We start from the raw sequence: 19,828 nt of genomic DNA on the forward strand, positions 1-19,828 counted from the left end.
CTCTTGATCTCAGGGTTGTGAGTTTAAGCCCCATGTTGGGTGTACAGCTTACTCAAAAATCATTCCCTTACGAAACATCTTCCTTTAATTGGAAAAAAAAATTAAGCAGACTTATTACCATTTCTCATTTAATAAGATGTCAGATATTTTATATCTAAAGGTAACAAAATTATGAATTATCTGGCATCTTTTTAAGGTAAAGCTGATGGTTTCTCTACAAGAATACTCAGAGATTTCGTATAGATTTGACTGATAAGACTAGATAGCAAAAGACCCAGGTAATGATAATCTTGTGTGGAAATACAGAATTTAACCACTTTCTTGAGACTAACACACACACACACACATACACACACACACAAGTATGTATGTATGCATGAACACTTATGGATTCTAGTTTTTAGGATGCTATAGTTGTATTCTGAAATATACCCTATAATGAATGTCTCATCTCCTACACCCTAAAACACTGTCTTTTCAGAGACAATTCCCCTAAGGCCAAAGCACTATCTATAGTTTTTTGACTGTTTGAGGGTTGACATAAGGAGAGTCTATCCTTGGGGGAAGTAGCAGCTGTTTTTGCCTACTTACTTCAAAAGAATAGCAGTGAAATTACATAGCTCTATTTCATATAGATATACATATACATATATACACACAGAAATATATTTTTTTTAAATTTAGTGACTCTGGTGATAGTATGAGTGGATTCAAAGTATCTTGTTTACATATTCTAGAAGAACATTGTTAGTAGTCAACTTATTGGACATCTTCAAAGGGTCTAGCACTGGATTCTTTTCTCTTTCTCTTAAAATATACCTCTTTAGGCTTTTACTTTGCTTTTGTTTAGTTAAGCACACTAGCAATGAAATAAAAATATTATGAATTGTATAGGGCATGTTATGATGTGATACTGCTATATTTGTAAACAAAAAAAATTAAATCACAATTTTATACAGTTTATACACATCAATTTTAATCGATCCTTTACCAAGCAATCCTCAACAATTTTTACAACCTTCAGTTACTTCTAAATCACTGAATAACATTCTTTTCATATTTATATCTATTTTTCTTTGCTTCTCACCAATGTAACTTTGCTCCAATTTGACACCAAAGTATATGAATAAAATCCCATTATAAAATGCCTTATTATTCTATTTAGTTACAAATAATTATCAAGATGAACTCATAAACATTTCTCACTTGCTCTTTGCAATCACCCTGTGCAGTATGACACAAAGGTGAAAGGCGTGCCCATATTAATACAACTAGCAAGTGGCAGAGATAGTCTGGCTCTTAATGTTCTTTCGACATTGTTTTTACCTCCCTGGCTAAATGATGGTATTTCTGTGCTTGGTATATTTCTAAACACATAATACAGAAAATCATGTAGTTATGCAGTACTGCAGTACACAATGAATTTTATAATCATATAGAGTTAAAAAATGCATTCATCAGACTATTACCCCAAAGGACTGCTGAAGTTATAAGCTAAAAGAAATCTTTTGAAAGGATTTTAAATCAATACTAGAGATCACAAATGTTTAAAGAGTTTAAGCACTCACTGCTGCTTTTCTTGGTCCCCAAAGTTTGGCCATCTTCTAAAGAGTTTGAACCTACTGAAGAACTATCTTGACTATCTTGATGGGGGAGCTGAAGAAATCCTTCACTGGAGTCTGAGCGGGTAGGTGTTAATGTTAGAGATTTCTGACGTTCCCGATTAATATCTTTCTTTGACTTTATCAATTTTCTCATTTTTAGAGTAATCCAGTTGCCTCTCCTAATAGAATAATTTAAAAAACTCTTATCAGTCTAAAATTCAACATATAAATCCTTCACAAAATTAAAAGTCTTAACTTTCTTTTTTTTCCAAAATAAAAATGAATAAAATTTGGTTCACAGTACCTTCTAGGAGGAGATGGATCATAAAATTTGTACTGATCCATTATCTTCTCTTCTAATTTCTCCTTTTGTCGTCTTAATTCATTTAACTTATCACTATAAAAATAAAAATTGCATTTTAGGACATGTACCATATTTTGTACAGTTATGAATACTGAATTTTGTGACTACAACCTAACTCCTGTCCAAAACATAAACAAATATAGATAGTAGAGTTGAAAGCTAAGTCTTAGGTATTAACAATGGGATTTTTTCCAAGTTTCTCCTTTATATTTACAAGCACACTTAATAAAAGGATATAGAATTTAAAATTCAATTCTTTAATACATTGTTTGAAGAAAATTTTCCATATTATCATTGTGACAAAGGAATTCTCTCAACATCTTTTGATAGCTGTTAAGTGACATTATATTAACAGTGACTATTCTCCTATTCTTGGATCTTTTAGTATCTCACATCGTTTTTGGAATGAAGGGTGATTTAAAATAATTTGTACAAGTAAAAAACTAAAATGTTCAATAGTTTGCTTACAATTGTAGATATAATAAATAATCTTTCAACCACATCTTCATGTAAACAGACGTTTTTCCTTTACGGGAGAATTACTTAGGCTTACTTTACCTTTGGAGAACTATTTCCTGCCTTCAGCAATACAAGAACACACTAGTTTCACCATGTCTTAGTCTCACTTATGTCCTTGATGGTATATATTACATAGGCAACATCAAAGATCACAGACTAAAGTAAAATGATCTAAAAAAAACTGTGATGCCAAACTGCGATGTTGTTTACTCAACAGCTATTTAGTGATCATTTACAATAAGGAAGACACAAAGAATATATAAAGACAATAAGGAGCCCAACTCTGCTTATAATACAATAGGAGAGAGAGAACAAATATACAGAAATGACTATTTCAATCCAAGGCAGTAGGGGTGTCAAAATAAAAGCACTGTGTTAAGTACAAAAGAAACTTATAAAAAGGAAAATATTTCTATCTTGGATGACCGAAGAAAGCCTCATGGAGAGAATGGCCGTATTAGATAGACTGAAAAGATAAGAATGCTAAATTAAGCAGTTAGTTGAGGGGAAGCAGTGAGGGATTTTCAGGTTTAGATTTTGCTCAATAGTAAATCAGAAGCTTGAAGGTTTCATTACAAAGTGGCGTTATGAAATCTTCGCTGTAGGTACCTTAACTCCATAATGAAATAGTATCTATCAGAAAGGATGGTAGTAAGGAAAACATCCAGGAGGCTATTGAGGTAGTCTTGATGAGTGGTTAGGCTGAATCAGGGTAGTGGGAACCGGAACAAATGGATTTGAGAAATTTTTTTGAAGAAGATGCTTTGTGAACAGAGGCTGCCAAGAGTTACACCACAGCACAATGGCAGATGGTCTATACCTCCCAACTGTTTTCTCTTTTTACCTGTTGAAATATCATCAGGAATCTCCAAATTCTCAGTACTACCTGTTCACTGTCACTCCTACTAGGACCATGTGACAGAGGCATTCAGCTAAAACTGTCTGACATATAAGATGGATATTTTTAATTTCAATTCAAAAAGTCAAAATAGATACTAATATTTCTGAGTCAACTATATAGATAGTTACTGAAACTTTGGAAATGGATTATTCACCAAGGCCAGAACATTAAGATATTCTAAAGATATCCAAAGATAAAGCTTTAGATAATGCCTTTGTTTCAGGGACAGAAAACTTAAATGTCAAGAGCTTTACATATATTTACTGCTTCTTAAGCAAAAAACCTCTTAAGGCAGAGAATAAAGGAATACATACCCCTGAAAGGATTGAAGGTGTAGTCCAAAGTGGCAAGCCACAAATGTGAAATTTCTTTGAAGTTTTGCATTTATTTTAAAAGTTCATGCAAACTCTGCTTTTTGCTCCATAATATGTCTATTAATATAAAAATTATGTTCCTTGACCCAAATTTTATAAGAAAACTGATGCTTCGAAAAATGTATGCTGTATACTGGTTTCACATGCATCCTAGCTCACCATCATATATATCATGCCTAAAAGGCACATATATATTATTTATGTCTCAGGATAACCTTGGAAGTAGATGTTATAGCTCTATTTTAGAGAAAAAGAAACCAATGATCAAAGAAACAAAGTAACCCATCTATGGTCACATAGCTAGTGACTAGGAGAACTGGGATTTGAATTAGGAACTGCCTAATTTCAACATCTGTGCTATTTCTATTATACTACAGTGTTTTTCATTTAGGGAATAGGGGAAGAGAAGAATTTAGTAAAGATGAATATTGGTGCAACACAAGAACTATCCAGTGAGTTGCTCAGGCCCAAATTCCTGATTTTACCAGATTCCTCTACTACTAATGGAGACATAAATTACCAATATTAAGCCTTATCAATTCTATCTTTTACATCTAGTATTTGATCTCAATTACCACCACTTATGAATTATGATTCACTAGATTATTACAACAGTCTTTCTAAAACTTACTCCTTGTCTCTACTCTCAGAACCTCCAATCCATACTCTAAAACTCCATCAATGCTTTTTAAAAAAAACACAAATCTGATCGTTTTATTCCCCTGCTCAATGTTTTCAGCAACTCCTTCGTATGGCATGGAAAAACCTTTGTGAAGTAGCTCCTAAGTTTTAGCCACTTCTCTATTGCTCCTTCTTCCTCAATTTTGCTCCAGCAAGAACTACTAATTTTTAGGTCCTACACCATACCATAATAGACCCTCATCACAGCTCTATGTTATTGCAGTTGTGCTTCCTTGGCCTGGTATGTCTCCTCAGGCAAACTCCCATGAGCCTTTAAGTCTCACCTGGAGTAACCATCTTTGGAAAGTCCACTTTGTCTCTGCCAGATTAAGGTATTTCTTCCCCTGTATTTGCTGTATTTCTATGTCCTCCTACATTTACTTCCATTACAGCAATTATTTGTATTTCTTGCTTTATGTTATTAGTTCCTTAAGAGCAGAACCTATGTGTTTTCATGTTAGTTTTTCTGGTTAGTACCATAGTGCCAAGAACATAAGCATTCAAAAAAATGTGCAGAGAAATAATAATGTAGAAAAATTTTTAAAAATTAGCAGTGAGTGTTCTCTGTTACCAGTTGGCAATAATAAAATCATGAGTATTATTTCAACATTATTTGGTACCTACATGTACTGTCTTTGTTCAACATGAAAGAGATCCTTGCTTTCCATATTCTGCTCCAACAGTGTTCTGTTCTGTAGCATTAATGTCTGAATTTGATCTAGTAGATGCCGATTTTCTTCTTCTAAATTTCCTTTAAGCTGGCTTAGCAACTGTTTAAACACAAACATTTTTTAAAAAAATCAACATTTACATTTAACATAAATCACCCAAAACATCTGAAAAATATAAAGTCTTGGGGTGCCTGAGTAGCTCAGTTGGTTGAGTGTCTGACTCTTGGTTTTGGCTCAGGTCATGATTTCAGGGTCAGGAAATTAAGCCTGTTTTGGGCTCCACGCTTCGCAGGGAGTCTGCTTGAGATTCTTTCTCTCTCCCTCTGCCCCTCCTCCCGCTCCCACATACTCTCTAAAATCAATCAATCTTAATAAAAAGACTTAGGTGTTCTGCTACTTGAACAATTAGGTGCAGTTTGATCAGAACATGAATGATTTTAGTTATAATGACAGCTAAATACTGAGTTATGTGCTGTACACATTTTAAAAAATTCTTACAAACGCTGGGTTTAACATATAATAAATTATCTAGTTCCAAAAACACTTGTTTCTTTAAGACTATTTAACTTATAGTCTGAAAGCTACCTGGTCTTCTATTTAAGGAGCTACAAAACACTGGACAAGTAAATTAATTCTCTGGGCTTCGATGATCTCATCTATAAAATGAGAATAACAACTCACACCCCTGACTGTTGTAAGGATTAAATAATATATGTAAAGTATCTTGTGTCATGCCTTTAACATATAGTAGGTACTTAATATACCTCATTCTTTCCTCAACCACCGTTTTTTAGGAACCTTAAAAGTTTGTATATAGTTTTTATGATTGATCAAATGGACTCAGATAATCCTGTCAATGGTTGGTATTACTAGCTGATACTACTGGTAGTTGGGCTGCCAGCAGCACTGGGCTGCTTCTTTGTAGTCAGAAAAAACTAGATATATGCCCTGGTCAGGCAGAGATTCCAGGAGAAGTCAGAAAGCCCAAAGCAGTGATTTTCAAAATTCAGCATCACTCATAGAGACTATTAAAAAATGTAGATTTCCAGGATCATCTGGATGGCTCAGTCAGTAGAGCTTCTGACTTTTGGTTTCGGCTCAGGTCATGATCTTAGGGTTGTGAGATCGAGCCCCACCTGGGGCTCCATGCTCAGTTTGCAGTCTGCTTGAGATTCTTTCCTCTTTCCTCTCCCTCCCCCTCTCTTCTTCCCCCTGCTTGCACCTGTGCACGCATGTGTGCTCTCTCAAATAAATAAATCTACCTATGTCTTTAAAAAATGTGGATTTCTGGGTCCTAGCATTCAAATTCAACTAGTCTGAAGTAGAGCCCAGAGATCTATACTTAAAAAAAAAAAAAAGAAACAAATATTTTCTGTTTTCCATAAGATACAGAAAAGCGGACAGTAGGGGCACCTGGGTGGCTCAGTCATTAAGCGTCTGCCTTTGGCTCAGGGCGTGATCCCGGCATTCTGGGATCGAGCCCCACAAGGCTCCTCCGCTGGGAGGCTGCTTCTTCCTCTCCCACTCCCCCTGCTTGTGTTCCCTCTCTCGCTGCCTGTCTTCTCTCTGTCAAATAAATAAAATCTTAAAAAAAAAAAAAAAAAAGAAAAGCAGACAGCAAAATACTATGAATATCCCTAAATAGCCATTTAGATCTAACCACTATCACTACTGTGTTGTATTTGTTTTATCTATATATTGTTAAATTGAAACACAACATGTGGTAGATTCATGCAAAACTGAACGTAGTTTTTCTCCTCCAGGTATCTATACCCTCTTGTGCTGTGACTTCTTGTTCTTATCATCAAGAAGTGGAATTTATTTTCCCTCTTTTTGATTTTGGAATGCCCTTAGCAACAAGAAGGAAGTGGAAGTGATGGAAGTTCCAAGCCTAGGCCTCAAGAAGCCTTATGTGCTTCCACTTGGAATCCTGCTGGAGGATGAGAGACCACAGGGCACAGAGAAGAGTTATGCCATCCGGGGCCACCCTAGGCCGGCCAGCCCTCAGAATACATGCCAGTTAACTGCAGATGTAGGACAAGCCATACTAAGATCAAATTACCTTGGTCATATTAATACATGCCATCAGCACATCTGCTCAGGCAATCCACAGATTCATGAGCAAAAATAAATGTTTACTGTCCATTACACCAAGGGTTCTGTGTTGTTGTACAGCATTAATTACTGTGTCAACAATTAATAAAACATATATATAGAAAAGAGAACAAATTTTATGTAGCTGCATCTCAATGAATTAGTGCAAAGTGAACACGTGTGAAAACAGCACACTGATCAAGAAACATTAACTATATTCCAGAACTCATTAACTATATTCCAGAAATACCTTGTGTTTTCTTCTAATTACTGTCCCTTCCCACAAAGATTAACTGCTATCCTGGCCTCTTACACTCTGGATTCATTTTCCTACTCACCCTAAATCATGTTATCATTTGAGTTAGCCCCTTGCCAAGGGTTAAAATTTGACTTGAGTTGGGACTATCAGCCAGAGATAAGTAGGTAGCTAGGTCCTTTCTGGTCTCTCCTGGACAGCTTTCCAGGCCACCAGTGTCAGGCAGGACCTTATCAAGGCTCACTATAGCTGGATATCTCATTCCCTGGATCTCCCAGTTACATTTTTGACCAACTTGCTGGTCTATTCCTTGCAACCAATATTCCTCAGACCAACTGAGAGTTGACCTGTGACAACTCTCCTGGGTATGGGGACTTTTTTGTGCTCTGCTCAAATCAAGTCAGTCTGCTCTGGTAGCAAAATTGGTGATTTTCACAGTATGCCCCTCACCTGAACTACCAGGTACTGGAACGGGGTAGGGGGAGGGGAATGGGAGAAATCACAAGATAAAATGCCTCAGACAACCATAGTTCCTACACAAAGTCAAGTGGCTTTTCTTTAATAAATGCTTCTCAATTTGTTGTACACCTGTCCTTCAGTTCCAGGTACTACAATGGTTGTTTTTGACAATTTTGCCCAATTTGTTGTTCCTTGGGGAATTGATTTGTCCTCTTCCCCTTTCTGTAAGTCCATCACTCCAATTATATTTTATTTAGACTTTTATAAATCACAGGCATAATGAATCTTCTATATTTTCTGAGCCTTGTTGGGTAATTAAATGTATTATGATTTTAAACTAATTTTTCTTTCTATTGGTTTATCATTTCAGACAAAATGCTTTTAAGTATTACTTTTCTGATAATCTATTCCTATTTCCCTTTAAAGGTTAGCTTAAGTGCTTATTTCTTAAAAATGCCATTAAATTCAGGTGTTAAGCTATATTCAAACTTCAATGATTTTGGGGCCAACCAATAAAATTTAAGGATTTTCTAAGGCTTTCGGTATCCTTTTATACTTTAAAAACTCATTGTTTTACCAAACCATCAAAAGAGAGGCATGGAATTATGTTAGTAACACAAACTGTATACATAAGGCCAATGTCATTTCTGTTCAAAACACTCAATGGCTCCCCTGTTTTACTCAGAATAAAGTTATCTTTGCTCAAGGATGCCTATTAAAACTTCAATCTATATTCCTTTATCTATATTCAATTTATATTCCTAATGCTGGAAGTCCTCGTTATCCCCTTTATCCTACTTCATTTTTACTTGCACATAACTTATCTACCTTGTAACATACCGTATGTTGCAGACCAATTTTCAAAATAGGTAGAGTAGTATGCCCAGTCCACATGCTCTTTTAAGAATCTTGACATTCTCCACCAAAAGGCTGAATCTATTTTCTCTTTCCCTTGAGCCTGAATGTGACTTTGACTGCCTCAAGGAATGGAATGCAGGGGAAATGATGCTGCATGACTTCTGAGGTTCGATCATTAAAGTAGAGATGGCTTCTGTCTGGTTATCACCATGTTGTGAGAAAACCCAAACCAGTCCTTGGGGAGACATCATGTGGAGAGATAACCGATGCCTCCAGCCAGTAGCCAGTATCAACCACCAAACATTCATGTAGCTTTTCAATCATCAGGCTGGGGACCCAGTTGCAAGTCGAACAGAAACGAACCTGCCCCACCGTCCCTGTCCAAATTCTTTTTTTTTTTTTTTTTAAAGATTTTATTTATTTATTTGACAGAGAGAGAGACAGCCAGTGAGAGAGGGAACACAAGCAGGGGGAATGAGAGAGGAAGAAGCAGGCTCATAGGCGGAAGAGCCTGATGTGGGGCTCGATCCCGTAACGCCGGGATCACGCCCTGAGCCGAAGGCAGACGCTTAACTGCTATGCCACCCAGGCGCCCCCCCTGTCCAAATTCTGATCCACAGATCTGTGAGCCTAATATATGGTTGTTTTACATCACCAAGTTTTGGGGTAAAGTGCAATATAGCCATGTTACAAAACACTGAAATACTATATATTTCACTTACTTGTTGTGTTTATTGTCTATTTCCTTCCACCAGAATATAAGCTCCACAAAGGGAGAGATTTTTACCTTTTTGGTTTACTAGTACGTACCAGGTGGTTCATTAAACAAGGGCACAATTTTACATTTTCAAAGTATGTGGACACGTAAGTTTAAACTAATAGTAACCGATTGTTGAAATTCATAATAAAAGAAGTTTTTATGAATTACTTATGAATTTCAATTACCCCTGACCAACTCTTTTAGAAATACCCAACCAAATATATACTGCTATTCTCATTTTAATATGATTATTTTTTAGGCATGTCTTGATTCCTAAAGGAAGAAACTTGTCAAAGCTCACCTCACACTGGTTATTTAGCTTGGTGGATGTGATGTCCAACTGTTGGTATTGTTCCTTGAGCTTTGAAAATTCAGCTTCTAATCTTGTTTGTTCCAGTTTGGAATTATTTAGAAGACTTTTCAAGTTTTTATGGTCAGTTTGTAAAACTTCAGTTTCTTTTACAAGCTGATTATATGTATGATTCAACCTATAATTAGAAATCATGATAGAAATAGAATTAGATTCCCTTAATAGCTTTCATTGTAATTTACACAACGTGAAAATGCTGTGGATCACATTCAGACAGAGAATATAAAAGACTCTTTTGTCAGTGACTAACCTCATTAAAAATCAGTTTCTATTCTGTAAAACTATATTTAAAAAATTCAGACTACTCTTCCCTTGAAATCTTCTAGCATGTTGTATGTTGCATGTTGGCTCATAAAAAGCTATTTTTCCCTCTATGCACCCCCCAATTTTTACAATGCAAAAATTGTTCTTAGTTTGGGAGCTGAACCAAAACAGGATGGAATTGTTAAATTACTATATTATACTACTGAAACTAATATAACACTATATGTTAAGAACAGAAATTAAAATAAAAACTTAAAAAAGTAAAAATAAAAAACATGTAGAAGAGCTATACAATAAAATCTGTTTTTAAATCTGAAAAAAAATAAAAACAAAAACAAAAACAAAAAACAAGAATAGGATGCAGCCTGGATCTGGTCTGCTGACCTGGCTCTAGTTAGAGACTTTTATCTTATGGCATTAAGAGATGGTACTTGTTCAGAAACATTTAATAATTTACTTCAACTCAATACCCAAAGAACTGAGTCAGCTTACAAGAATTATAAAATAAATAACAAAATAATATGTTTAAAAAATCAAGACTTGGTAAAAAAAATAAAATGGCAAGACCAGAAATATACAGAAAATGTTCCGTAAATAGGTCGAATCCATGAATGAATGTATGCCAAAAGTTATAACAGCTAGTCAGACCTCACTGAGACACACAGAGAGCTACACGGTATTTATCAATACCTAGGGAGATCAAAGATTTACCTATTGATTTACCTACTGCTTCATGGGGGTGATATATGAAAAGATACCATATACAATGTCCTCAACATCACCTCTAAGGCAAATGCTAAAATGAACTCTTTAAGAGAGTTTTTTACACTGTCCCTTAAAGCTGAGAACATGAACACCAAAATGTAATTCAGTGAACACAATTCTAAAGAGGCCAAGACAAACTAGTCCATGTAAGAAACTTTCCTGGTTTGGCATTATAAAAGATTAAAACTTAGGTTAGTTAGAGGAATGGGTAAACAAACTATTGTTCTTGAGACAAGTCTTCATAAATATCTTTTTTTGGTGAAAGAGCTCTTTCAGGCTTAACTTAAAGCCTTTTCTTGCCTTACAACATTGACATGAGTGCATAAAAGCTGGGATAGAACAGCTTTGAGAGACAGAAAATACTCAGAACACCCTTTCCTTCCAAGCCTGCAGAGTCTCCTGGTTCAAGATCATCATGTGCAATTTCTTCTTATCATGTAGGCTGAGTTCTTTCTCAGAAGGCTCCTCAGTAATGAATACAATTAGATTCCGAGAAGGCCCCCAAGCTCACAAACTGTCCCAGTTCGGTGTGAATCCCAACAACGGGAAAAGGTTAGGTTTAAGATGGGACTTTGACAGTAAATACCTTCCCCAATGTTAAGTGTGTAATAAAAATGACCCTATCCTTATATTCTATAACTTGTCACAACTTGGTCTTCTACTGCACATACCATGAAGATACATTCTTCTTGATTCTAGCTTGGTGTAGAGCTTATTGAAAGTTCAAATCACCCAGTACAGTATTTCTAGTTGTAACAATTACTAAATTAAAAACCACTGAGCATGGAAATCAAAATAGCTCTAGAAGCTTAGGGATTTTTTTTTTTTTTTTGTGAAGGGAAAGAAATACATTCTAAAAATGGATTAAATTAAATTCATAATAGGACAAAGAGTCAATGAATGACCCCCATTTGAATTCTGTGTGCTGCCTTTCAGCACTTCAGCTACGGTTAAGTATAAGTGCAACGCAAATGTTCAGGCTGCTTAAACTTTTCAAAGGTTTCTAAAAACCTTTTGATATGTACCCTTATGAAGCCTGATTACAGGTTGGCAAGTTTTGATTTTCCCAGGGTTACAAATAAAAAATAACTGCCTCATGGCAATATGAGACCATTAATAACTAAGACAGTTAAAAATAAAAGTACAAATCAGCTAGGATACTGGAAGCTGCTCACTTGTAAAAACTTTGAAAGACAAGAACTGAGATACCAGATTAGCAAAGACAGACAGACACAAAGAATCAGACTTCATTACATCTGTCACAATCAAGTATCTAAATGCTGTCAAGGCACAGAAATTTCATTATATAATGTGGCTTAAAAACTTAATTAGTTGAATAAATCAAGAGAGAAACAATAAGTGAAAACAAGGGATCTAGGTTTCAAGCCATTTTATAACTAGCTGCATGATTTTGCTGGGTAATTTACTTATTGCTCTGGGGTCTTTTTAAAAAAATTTAAGTTACAGATGGTACTGCAAAGGGGCAGTATATACTTTGGATGTAATGAATAATACAAAACTAAAATATATAAACATTTATTACCTGTCATTTTCTCCACAAAGTTTCTTGTATTCTGCAGCTATAGTCTCATGGTTTTTGTTTTCAAGCAGCATTTTTTCCTGTTCTACTTTCAGTGTTTTTTCCAAATCTTCCAATTGTCCTTTCCGTTTTAGTAACTGATTGTAACTGGAAAAAATATTAGGTATTTGTTTTATAATATTTCCTTAGAAAAAAGAAAATACTTTAGAAATGAAGAAAACAAGAGTAATTTATTAGTATCACATAAACATGATACATAAATTTCCTATATAAATTATCTTAGATCTGTTTAACATAAAATTTATATTATCTAAAAAAAACTGGTTTTAAACTAACAACATAAGATGAGATAGTAAATTACCGATCTTCAAGGTCTTTATGCTCCACCTCAAGATTTTTGTGGGCAGACTTTAGAGTTCCATGTTTTGAGATGAGAGACTCATACTCTGAAGCCTGCCGTTCATGAAGAAGTTCCAGCTTTTCATGATCTTTGATCAGAGAATCATAGAGAGATTTCAGGTCTTCTCGCTCCTTGATTACAGCTTCATTTTCATTTTCTAAGGAAGACTGCTGGATTAGGAGTTGTGCATTCTGATTCATAAGTGAAGTACTTTGGGAATTAAGGGTAGAATTTTCAACCTATAAGAAAGTATACTGTCATCAGACATAAGAAAAATAGTTACCTTGTTCTTCTAGAAGAGGCAAATATGTGGTATGTGTTTATTGCAGATAAAATAATTATCCCATGTTAAAAATTATTCAAAAATAAAATTCTAATGGCAACATAAAAAAATATAAAAGATAATATTAACTTTAGGAAGCTCTACATATCACAGCATATATAGTCATATTATACCGAGAAAATCTGGTTTTTAATATCTGAAAGAACAAGGCTACAATTTAATATTATCCATTTATATTACTTAATTTAATATTATGAGATACATAGTATTATGTGTTTTGGGTTGAATTATTTTAAATGAAGGTGATTATAAACAATTTGTATTACACTCATGTAAAGTACAGAATTTAAAATGCTAATTTATCACTTTCTGAAACTTGAGAGGAGACAGAACTGAAAAATGACTTGTGAAAATTCAACTGGATATTTTCTCAAGAGTCTATATTATATTAGTATATGTTTAGCCATTTGGAAAAGATTTACAGAAAGAACTTTCAGATTCAAAGATGGAATTTTTTTCTTTGGCTCTTTAAGAGGTTTCAAAGAGTTGTACTTTTTCCGACCTGATCATTCTATGTGAAAAGACACTGCAGCATTAAGTGCAAGATGGATCCTCTGAACTAAGGAAAAGATCGAAGACAAAACTGTCATGCTGGGTTGTTTTCTAATAACTGATATGAAAGCTGTAAAAATGAAATAAGCAATGGTATGTTGCAATCATACTCTCAAGTAAGGGTTTCTGGTTAATTAATTACAATCAACTTGTTGAAACAGGTAAGAAGCCATAAAGTAAATACAAATAAAATAAAGACAAAATTATGTTTTAAATAAACACTTCATTTTGTTTATTTATGCAGGGCCTTGCTGGCAGGTGCTGCTACAGCTCCCCCAGCTCCTTGTGCAGTTGTCATGCTCCACCATAGCCCTGGGCACTCCCGTAAATATTTTAAATAAAAATTTTAAAATATAAAAATATTTTTTAAATATTTTAAATAAAAATTATAAAATATAAAAATATTTTTTAAATATTTTAAATAAAGATAAAGTTAGCTTTATTTTATTTATATTAACTGAGTGATTTGTTGGGAAAAGTTTTCAATTAGCAATGATTGTGCCTCGGATAAACTTCATTGGCTATGATACTGCCACTGCGCAAAGCTCATTGAGTGAATTTATTAGTTAATACTTTAGAGACTCTGATATTTAAAAAAAATGCTGATATCTGAAAGCCTGGCAGAGCGCTAAGTAGATATATTTTAATTTATCTTCCATTAAATTCGATTACTAAGAAATAATGTTACCAGGTCTAGTTACCCTTATTTTAAGAGCGTAATTCAAAAGTTTGATTGCATATCCCCAAATACGACATTACAACCTGAAGCTTTGCATTCTGGGTTTGAAGAGTAGTATTCTGCTCCTGTAAGGACACTGTCTGCCTCTGAAGCGCAAGAATCTGAGCCTGCAAATTATTGTTCTGTGTCTCCAGCTGCTTCAGTTGAGTTTTCAGTGCTTGTTTCTCTGCTTGCAGGGTAGCATTCTTAATAAAGAAACACACATATTTTAAAAAGTAACAAACATATTTCTGTTTAACAGATATTAGAATTTTATAACAAAATAGTTGTTTAGAATAGTTGTTAGAATCCAAAAAAAATCCCAACAATCCTAAAAGACTTAACAGTTAACAGTTCCCCTCTATCCCAAATTGTAAAGAGAGATTTAATCTAAGAGAAAGAAAGCACTAATACTAAAACCTTACTATTGTGTCTCTATGGTGTCTGCTTTATAATGTCCAAAAAATAAAATATTTCATTATCAATATATTAACACAAGAAACTAGAATGGGGTTGTTAGTTATATGCTTTTTGTGCTGTTCAAAAGTATGTAGGACTGTGTCTAGCTAATAAAGTACACATTTTCTAACTGCCCAAAGGCAAAAAAAAAAATTATATATATATGAGAGTGCTGGTCCCGGGGGTAGCAGCAAAACTAATTATTTTAATAAGCACAGTTTTGGAAGAGAAGCAGGAAAAATTTTAACCATGTGTTTAAAAAATTTAGTCCACAATTGACCTAACAGATGTTACATATTTTCTTTAGAGATTTTTTTTTTCCCCATGGTATAAAACACTCGCTAAAACTCTATCTATAGGACTTCTGGAGCAAATCCAAACAAAGCATACAATTTTCAATTCTTCCAGTACATTTGACCGTATTTCAATTTTATAGTTAAACAGTAAATTACTATGCAAATCACAGATTATTAATTTAATGTGACAGATATTAAAATGTTTGTCATGGATATTTTCAGGATTATTTCTAAATAACTTTTCATAAAAAATTAGCATCAAAAAGTATAAACAAAGAACCCTCTAAAAAACTGAAATAAAATGTTATATACAAAAAGGCCAGAATTTGTTGCATATAATTGCAATATGCATAAGAAGTTACGACTGAATCACAACATACCACTTTTATCATATCTACATAGGGGACAATGAAATCATTCATTTTATAGGCTTTCAAGTTACATATACTACATGTTACTGTATAAAAGGCAAGTAATGATTTAACCCATACATTTTATCACAAAATCAAAGGTGAGAAAGCAAAATGCTTTAAGATGGGTTTTGATATTTTACTTCTCTTGTGTTCATTTATTCAAATAAAAAGGATGAAAAAATTTATAATGGAAAAATAATATGAACACTGATATATTTATATACCATCTTGAGACACCAAAAAGTGAACAATTTTTCACTTACATACATTAAGTACTACTGTAGTTCAGCTGAAAATGTACAAGTTCTAATGGCAAGTCGGGGTATCCCTATAGTAAAAAGAAAAATTCCTACAGTCTATAAAGAGTAAGAGATAGAGTAGAAAGGATATCTCAGAGCTGGAAAAGATTTACAATGGAAAAGTTAGGAGGTCAGTAAATATACTGGCAAATGCACCAAAATTATCAGTCTAATATAAGGCTAGCCAATTTTATAAACCATTATCTAAAATAAAAGGGCTACAAAATGACAACCAAGTAATTTTTTTTCCAATAGAAATTTATAAAGGAATTCAATGGGAAAAGAGATTTACCTTATAGAACTTTTACATGCCAGCTGAATTTTCTGAAACACAACTATTAATCCAAGTGATGGAGGTGTGTATATATATGTTCATATATATATATATAAATTAATATATATATAGTGATTATATGTAATATATATATAAATCACCAAAGAATTAAAAATAGGTATTCATATATGGCTGATAGATAAAAAGATGTAAAATAGCTTGCTAATTTAAAACATGAAAATAAATTTTTTTTATTGCTTTAACAAAAATTAAAAGGCTGGTAACACCAAACGTTTATCTAAAAAAACAGGTAATCTGGGGCGCCTGGGTGGCACAGAGGTTAAGCGTCTGCCTTCGGCTCAGGGCGTGATCCCGGCATTGTGGGATCGAGCCCCACATCAGGCTCTTCTGCAATGAGCCTGCTTCTTCCTCTCCCACTCCCCCTGCTTGTGTTCCCTCTCTCGCTGGCTGTCTCTCTCTCTGTCGAATAAATAAATGGAATCTTAAAAAATAAATAAAAAATAAAAAATAAAAATAAAAAAACAGGTAATCTATTAGTGGAATTGAAAACTGATGCTATCTTCAAAGGCTAACATGATGATATCATTAAAATTACACACATACACACACACACACACACACACACGCTTTGGCCGATCAATTCTGCCATCAGGAATTTACTACCCTATGAACATATTATATATGGATTTTCATTGCAGCAAAATCTGAAAATAACCTAAATGTTCATCGATTGGGATTTATATAAATAAATTATGGTAATATCCACCCTACAGAACAATATGTGGTTATTAAACAAAATGATATGATCTATAACTGCCTAAATTAGAGAGATTTCTAAGATAACATAATTGAAACATGCAAATAAGAATACTGTATAGCATGATTCCACAGATGTAAATTTGTAAGAGAATTATACTCCTAGACATACAAATGGCTAACAGACACATGAAAAGATGCTCAACATCACTCTTCATCAGGCAAACACAAATCAAAACTATAATGAGGTACCATCTCACACATGTCAGAATGGCTAAAATTAACAACACAGGAAACAACAGATATTGGCGAGGATGTGGAGAAAGGGGAACCCTCTTACACTGCTGGTCGGAATTCAAAGTGGTGCAGCCGCTCTGGAAAACAGTATGGAGGGTCCTCAAAAAGTTAAAGATAGAACTACGGTATAATCCAGCAATTGTACTACTAGGTATTTACCCAAAGGATACAAAAACACTGATTCGAAGGGATACATGCACCCTGATGTTTAATAACAGCATTATCTACAATAGCCAAATTATAGAAAGAGCCCAAATGTCCATCAAATGACAAATAAAGAAGTTGTGCTATATATGTATACAATGGAACATTATTCAGCCATAAAAAAGAATGAAATCTTGCCATTTGCAACAACATGGATGGAGCAAGACAGTATTATGCTAAGTAAAATAAGTCAGTCAGAGAAAGACAAATACCACAGGATTTTACTCATGTGTGGAATTTAAGAAACATTAACAGATGAACATGGCGTAAGAAAAAAAAAAAGAGGCGAACCAGAAAGCAGACTCTTTTTTTTTTTTTTTTAAAGATTTTATTTATTTATTTGACAGAGATAGAGACAGCCAGCGAGAAAGGGAACACAAGCAGGGGGAGTGGGAGAGGAAGAAGCAGGCTCATAGTGGAGGAGCCTGACGTGGGGCTCGATCCCATAACGCCGGGATAATGCCCTGAGCTGAAGGCAGACGCTTAACCGCTGTGCCACCCAGGAGCCCCGAGAAAGCAGACTCTTAATTACAGGGTTACTGGAGGGGAGGTGGCTGGATGTATGGGTGATATGTGTGATGGGTATTAAGGAGGGCGCTTGTGATGAACACTGGGTGTTGCATGTAATGATGAATTGCTAAATCCTACACCTGAAACTAATATTACACAATATGTTAACTGAAATTTAAATCTTGGAAGAAAAAACAAAAGAACTTTTTTTTTTTTTTAAATAAGTAGGCTTCAAGCCCAGCATAGAACCCAACAGGGACTCTGAACTCACGACCCTGAGAACAAGACCCGAGCTGAGATCAAGAGTCTGACGCTTAAGTGACTGAGCCACCCAGGCACCCCAAAAGAAATACACTTCTATACACAGATAAGTTACAAACATTTTTCTGGAGGACTGTTTACAGTGATTACTTCTGGATGAGAAAATAGGAATCAACAGGGTAGGAGATTAATTTTTGGCATTATGGCTTAAAGTTCTCAATTCATGCCACATTAAAACAATAACAACAACCACAACTATTTTACTTCTTAGTATATAAATTCCTTAAGCTAATTCATCTTTAAAGGATAAATGTTTGGTGAATTAGTTTGATTACTGTTTGTTGTCAAATATTTCTCTAACTTATTCAGTGAGTGTTTACACTGTCTGCTATCTACCAGGCTTAATTCTACATACTAAAGGCACAGTGGTTTAAAAAAAAAAAAAAAAAAGAGATAAGCTCCTGCTGTCAAGGAGGTTTTTTCCAGCAGACAACCAACAAATAAATATAATTTCACTAGTGAGAAGTGCTACGAAGAAACTAAATACGGCAGTGGCATGATAGTGAATGGTTTAGGTTTCAAATAGCTACTTCACTGGGGGGAAAGACCTCTTGCAGGAGATATGTGATATGAGGCCTGAATGCCAGCCATGTGTTCCAGGTAGAAGACCCAAACATAAATCTCTGGAAATAGGAACAAATGAAAAAGGCCAATAGGAACAAACAGAAAAGGCAAATATGACTACAATTGATTTACTTATTATATGCCAGGCACTGTTTTGTGTTTTCCAGGTACTGACAGTAATAATATCTCAAGATTAATAAACAGAAGGGGTGGAAGAGTGGCATGGTATAAGGCCAATAATATAGGCAAGGCAAAGTCAGGAATGAGCTTATAGGACACTGAAAAATTTGGATTCTATTTTAATTGGAAGGGGAAGCCACTGAATATTTTAAGTAGAAAAGTGACATAACCAGGATTATGTTTTAAAAAATAACTGGCTACTGCAAGAAGAATGGGTTAGATTTGGCCAGGAGTAGAAGGGGGGAAGCCAGCCAGTCAGGCTGCTATTCTAATAATCCAGATAAGAGATAATGGTACCTTAACCTAGAGTGGTAGCAGCAATGATGGGACAAAAGTAGATGGGCTTGGGTTACATTTTCACAACAGAATTGACAAAGTTGGCTTATGGATTATATAAGCGTGATGGAGAAAAGTATATTAAATTATTAGTTATTCACTCTTTTTTAATAAAATCAGTTAAGAAAATATAAGACCAGATTAGATAAACTTTCTAAGTTATATATCAACAATAATTCTAAAAAAAACCTTTTCCTACTAAAAATTTAAAAATACTTACATTTCTTTCTACTTCAATTAATCTGTCTTTAACTTTCAGAAGCTCTCTAGTTGTTTCTTGACTTTCTCGCTCCCATTTATTATCTTCACCAGAAGTTGGAGGAGAGCTCTGTACCATCCTTTCTTCATCTTGTCTCTGTTTGAGAGCTTCATAATTCTTTTTCACCTACAATTTTAATTAAAATA

General features: G+C 34.4%; 1 protein-coding gene and 1 pseudogene across 10 annotated transcripts in view; both read right to left on the minus strand.

Moving 5' to 3' along the window:
• CCDC88A (coiled-coil domain containing 88A) overlaps positions 1-19,828 on the minus strand; it is a 122,027-nt gene that overhangs the window by 12,869 nt on the left and 89,330 nt on the right. For all 10 annotated transcript variants that reach the window (XM_034659155.1, XM_011237779.3, XM_011237761.3 and 7 more), the window contains 8 exons: positions 19,644-19,808; positions 14,538-14,699; positions 12,842-13,119; positions 12,484-12,627; positions 9,843-10,029; positions 5,068-5,213; positions 1,909-2,001; positions 1,569-1,783 (listed from right to left, as the gene is read on the minus strand). In XM_034659155.1, the coding sequence (XP_034515046.1) occupies positions 1,569-1,783; positions 1,909-2,001; positions 5,068-5,213; positions 9,843-10,029; positions 12,484-12,627; positions 12,842-13,119; positions 14,538-14,699; positions 19,644-19,808 (1,390 nt within the window). The remainder of the gene's footprint in view (positions 1-1,568; positions 1,784-1,908; positions 2,002-5,067; positions 5,214-9,842; positions 10,030-12,483; positions 12,628-12,841; positions 13,120-14,537; positions 14,700-19,643; positions 19,809-19,828) is intronic.
• Positions 14,169-14,322, minus strand: LOC117802153 (annotated as a pseudogene).

Source organism: Ailuropoda melanoleuca, chromosome 4 (genome assembly GCF_002007445.2).
Source record: "Ailuropoda melanoleuca isolate Jingjing chromosome 4, ASM200744v2, whole genome shotgun sequence".
Classification (NCBI taxonomy): Eukaryota; Metazoa; Chordata; class Mammalia; order Carnivora; family Ursidae; genus Ailuropoda; species Ailuropoda melanoleuca.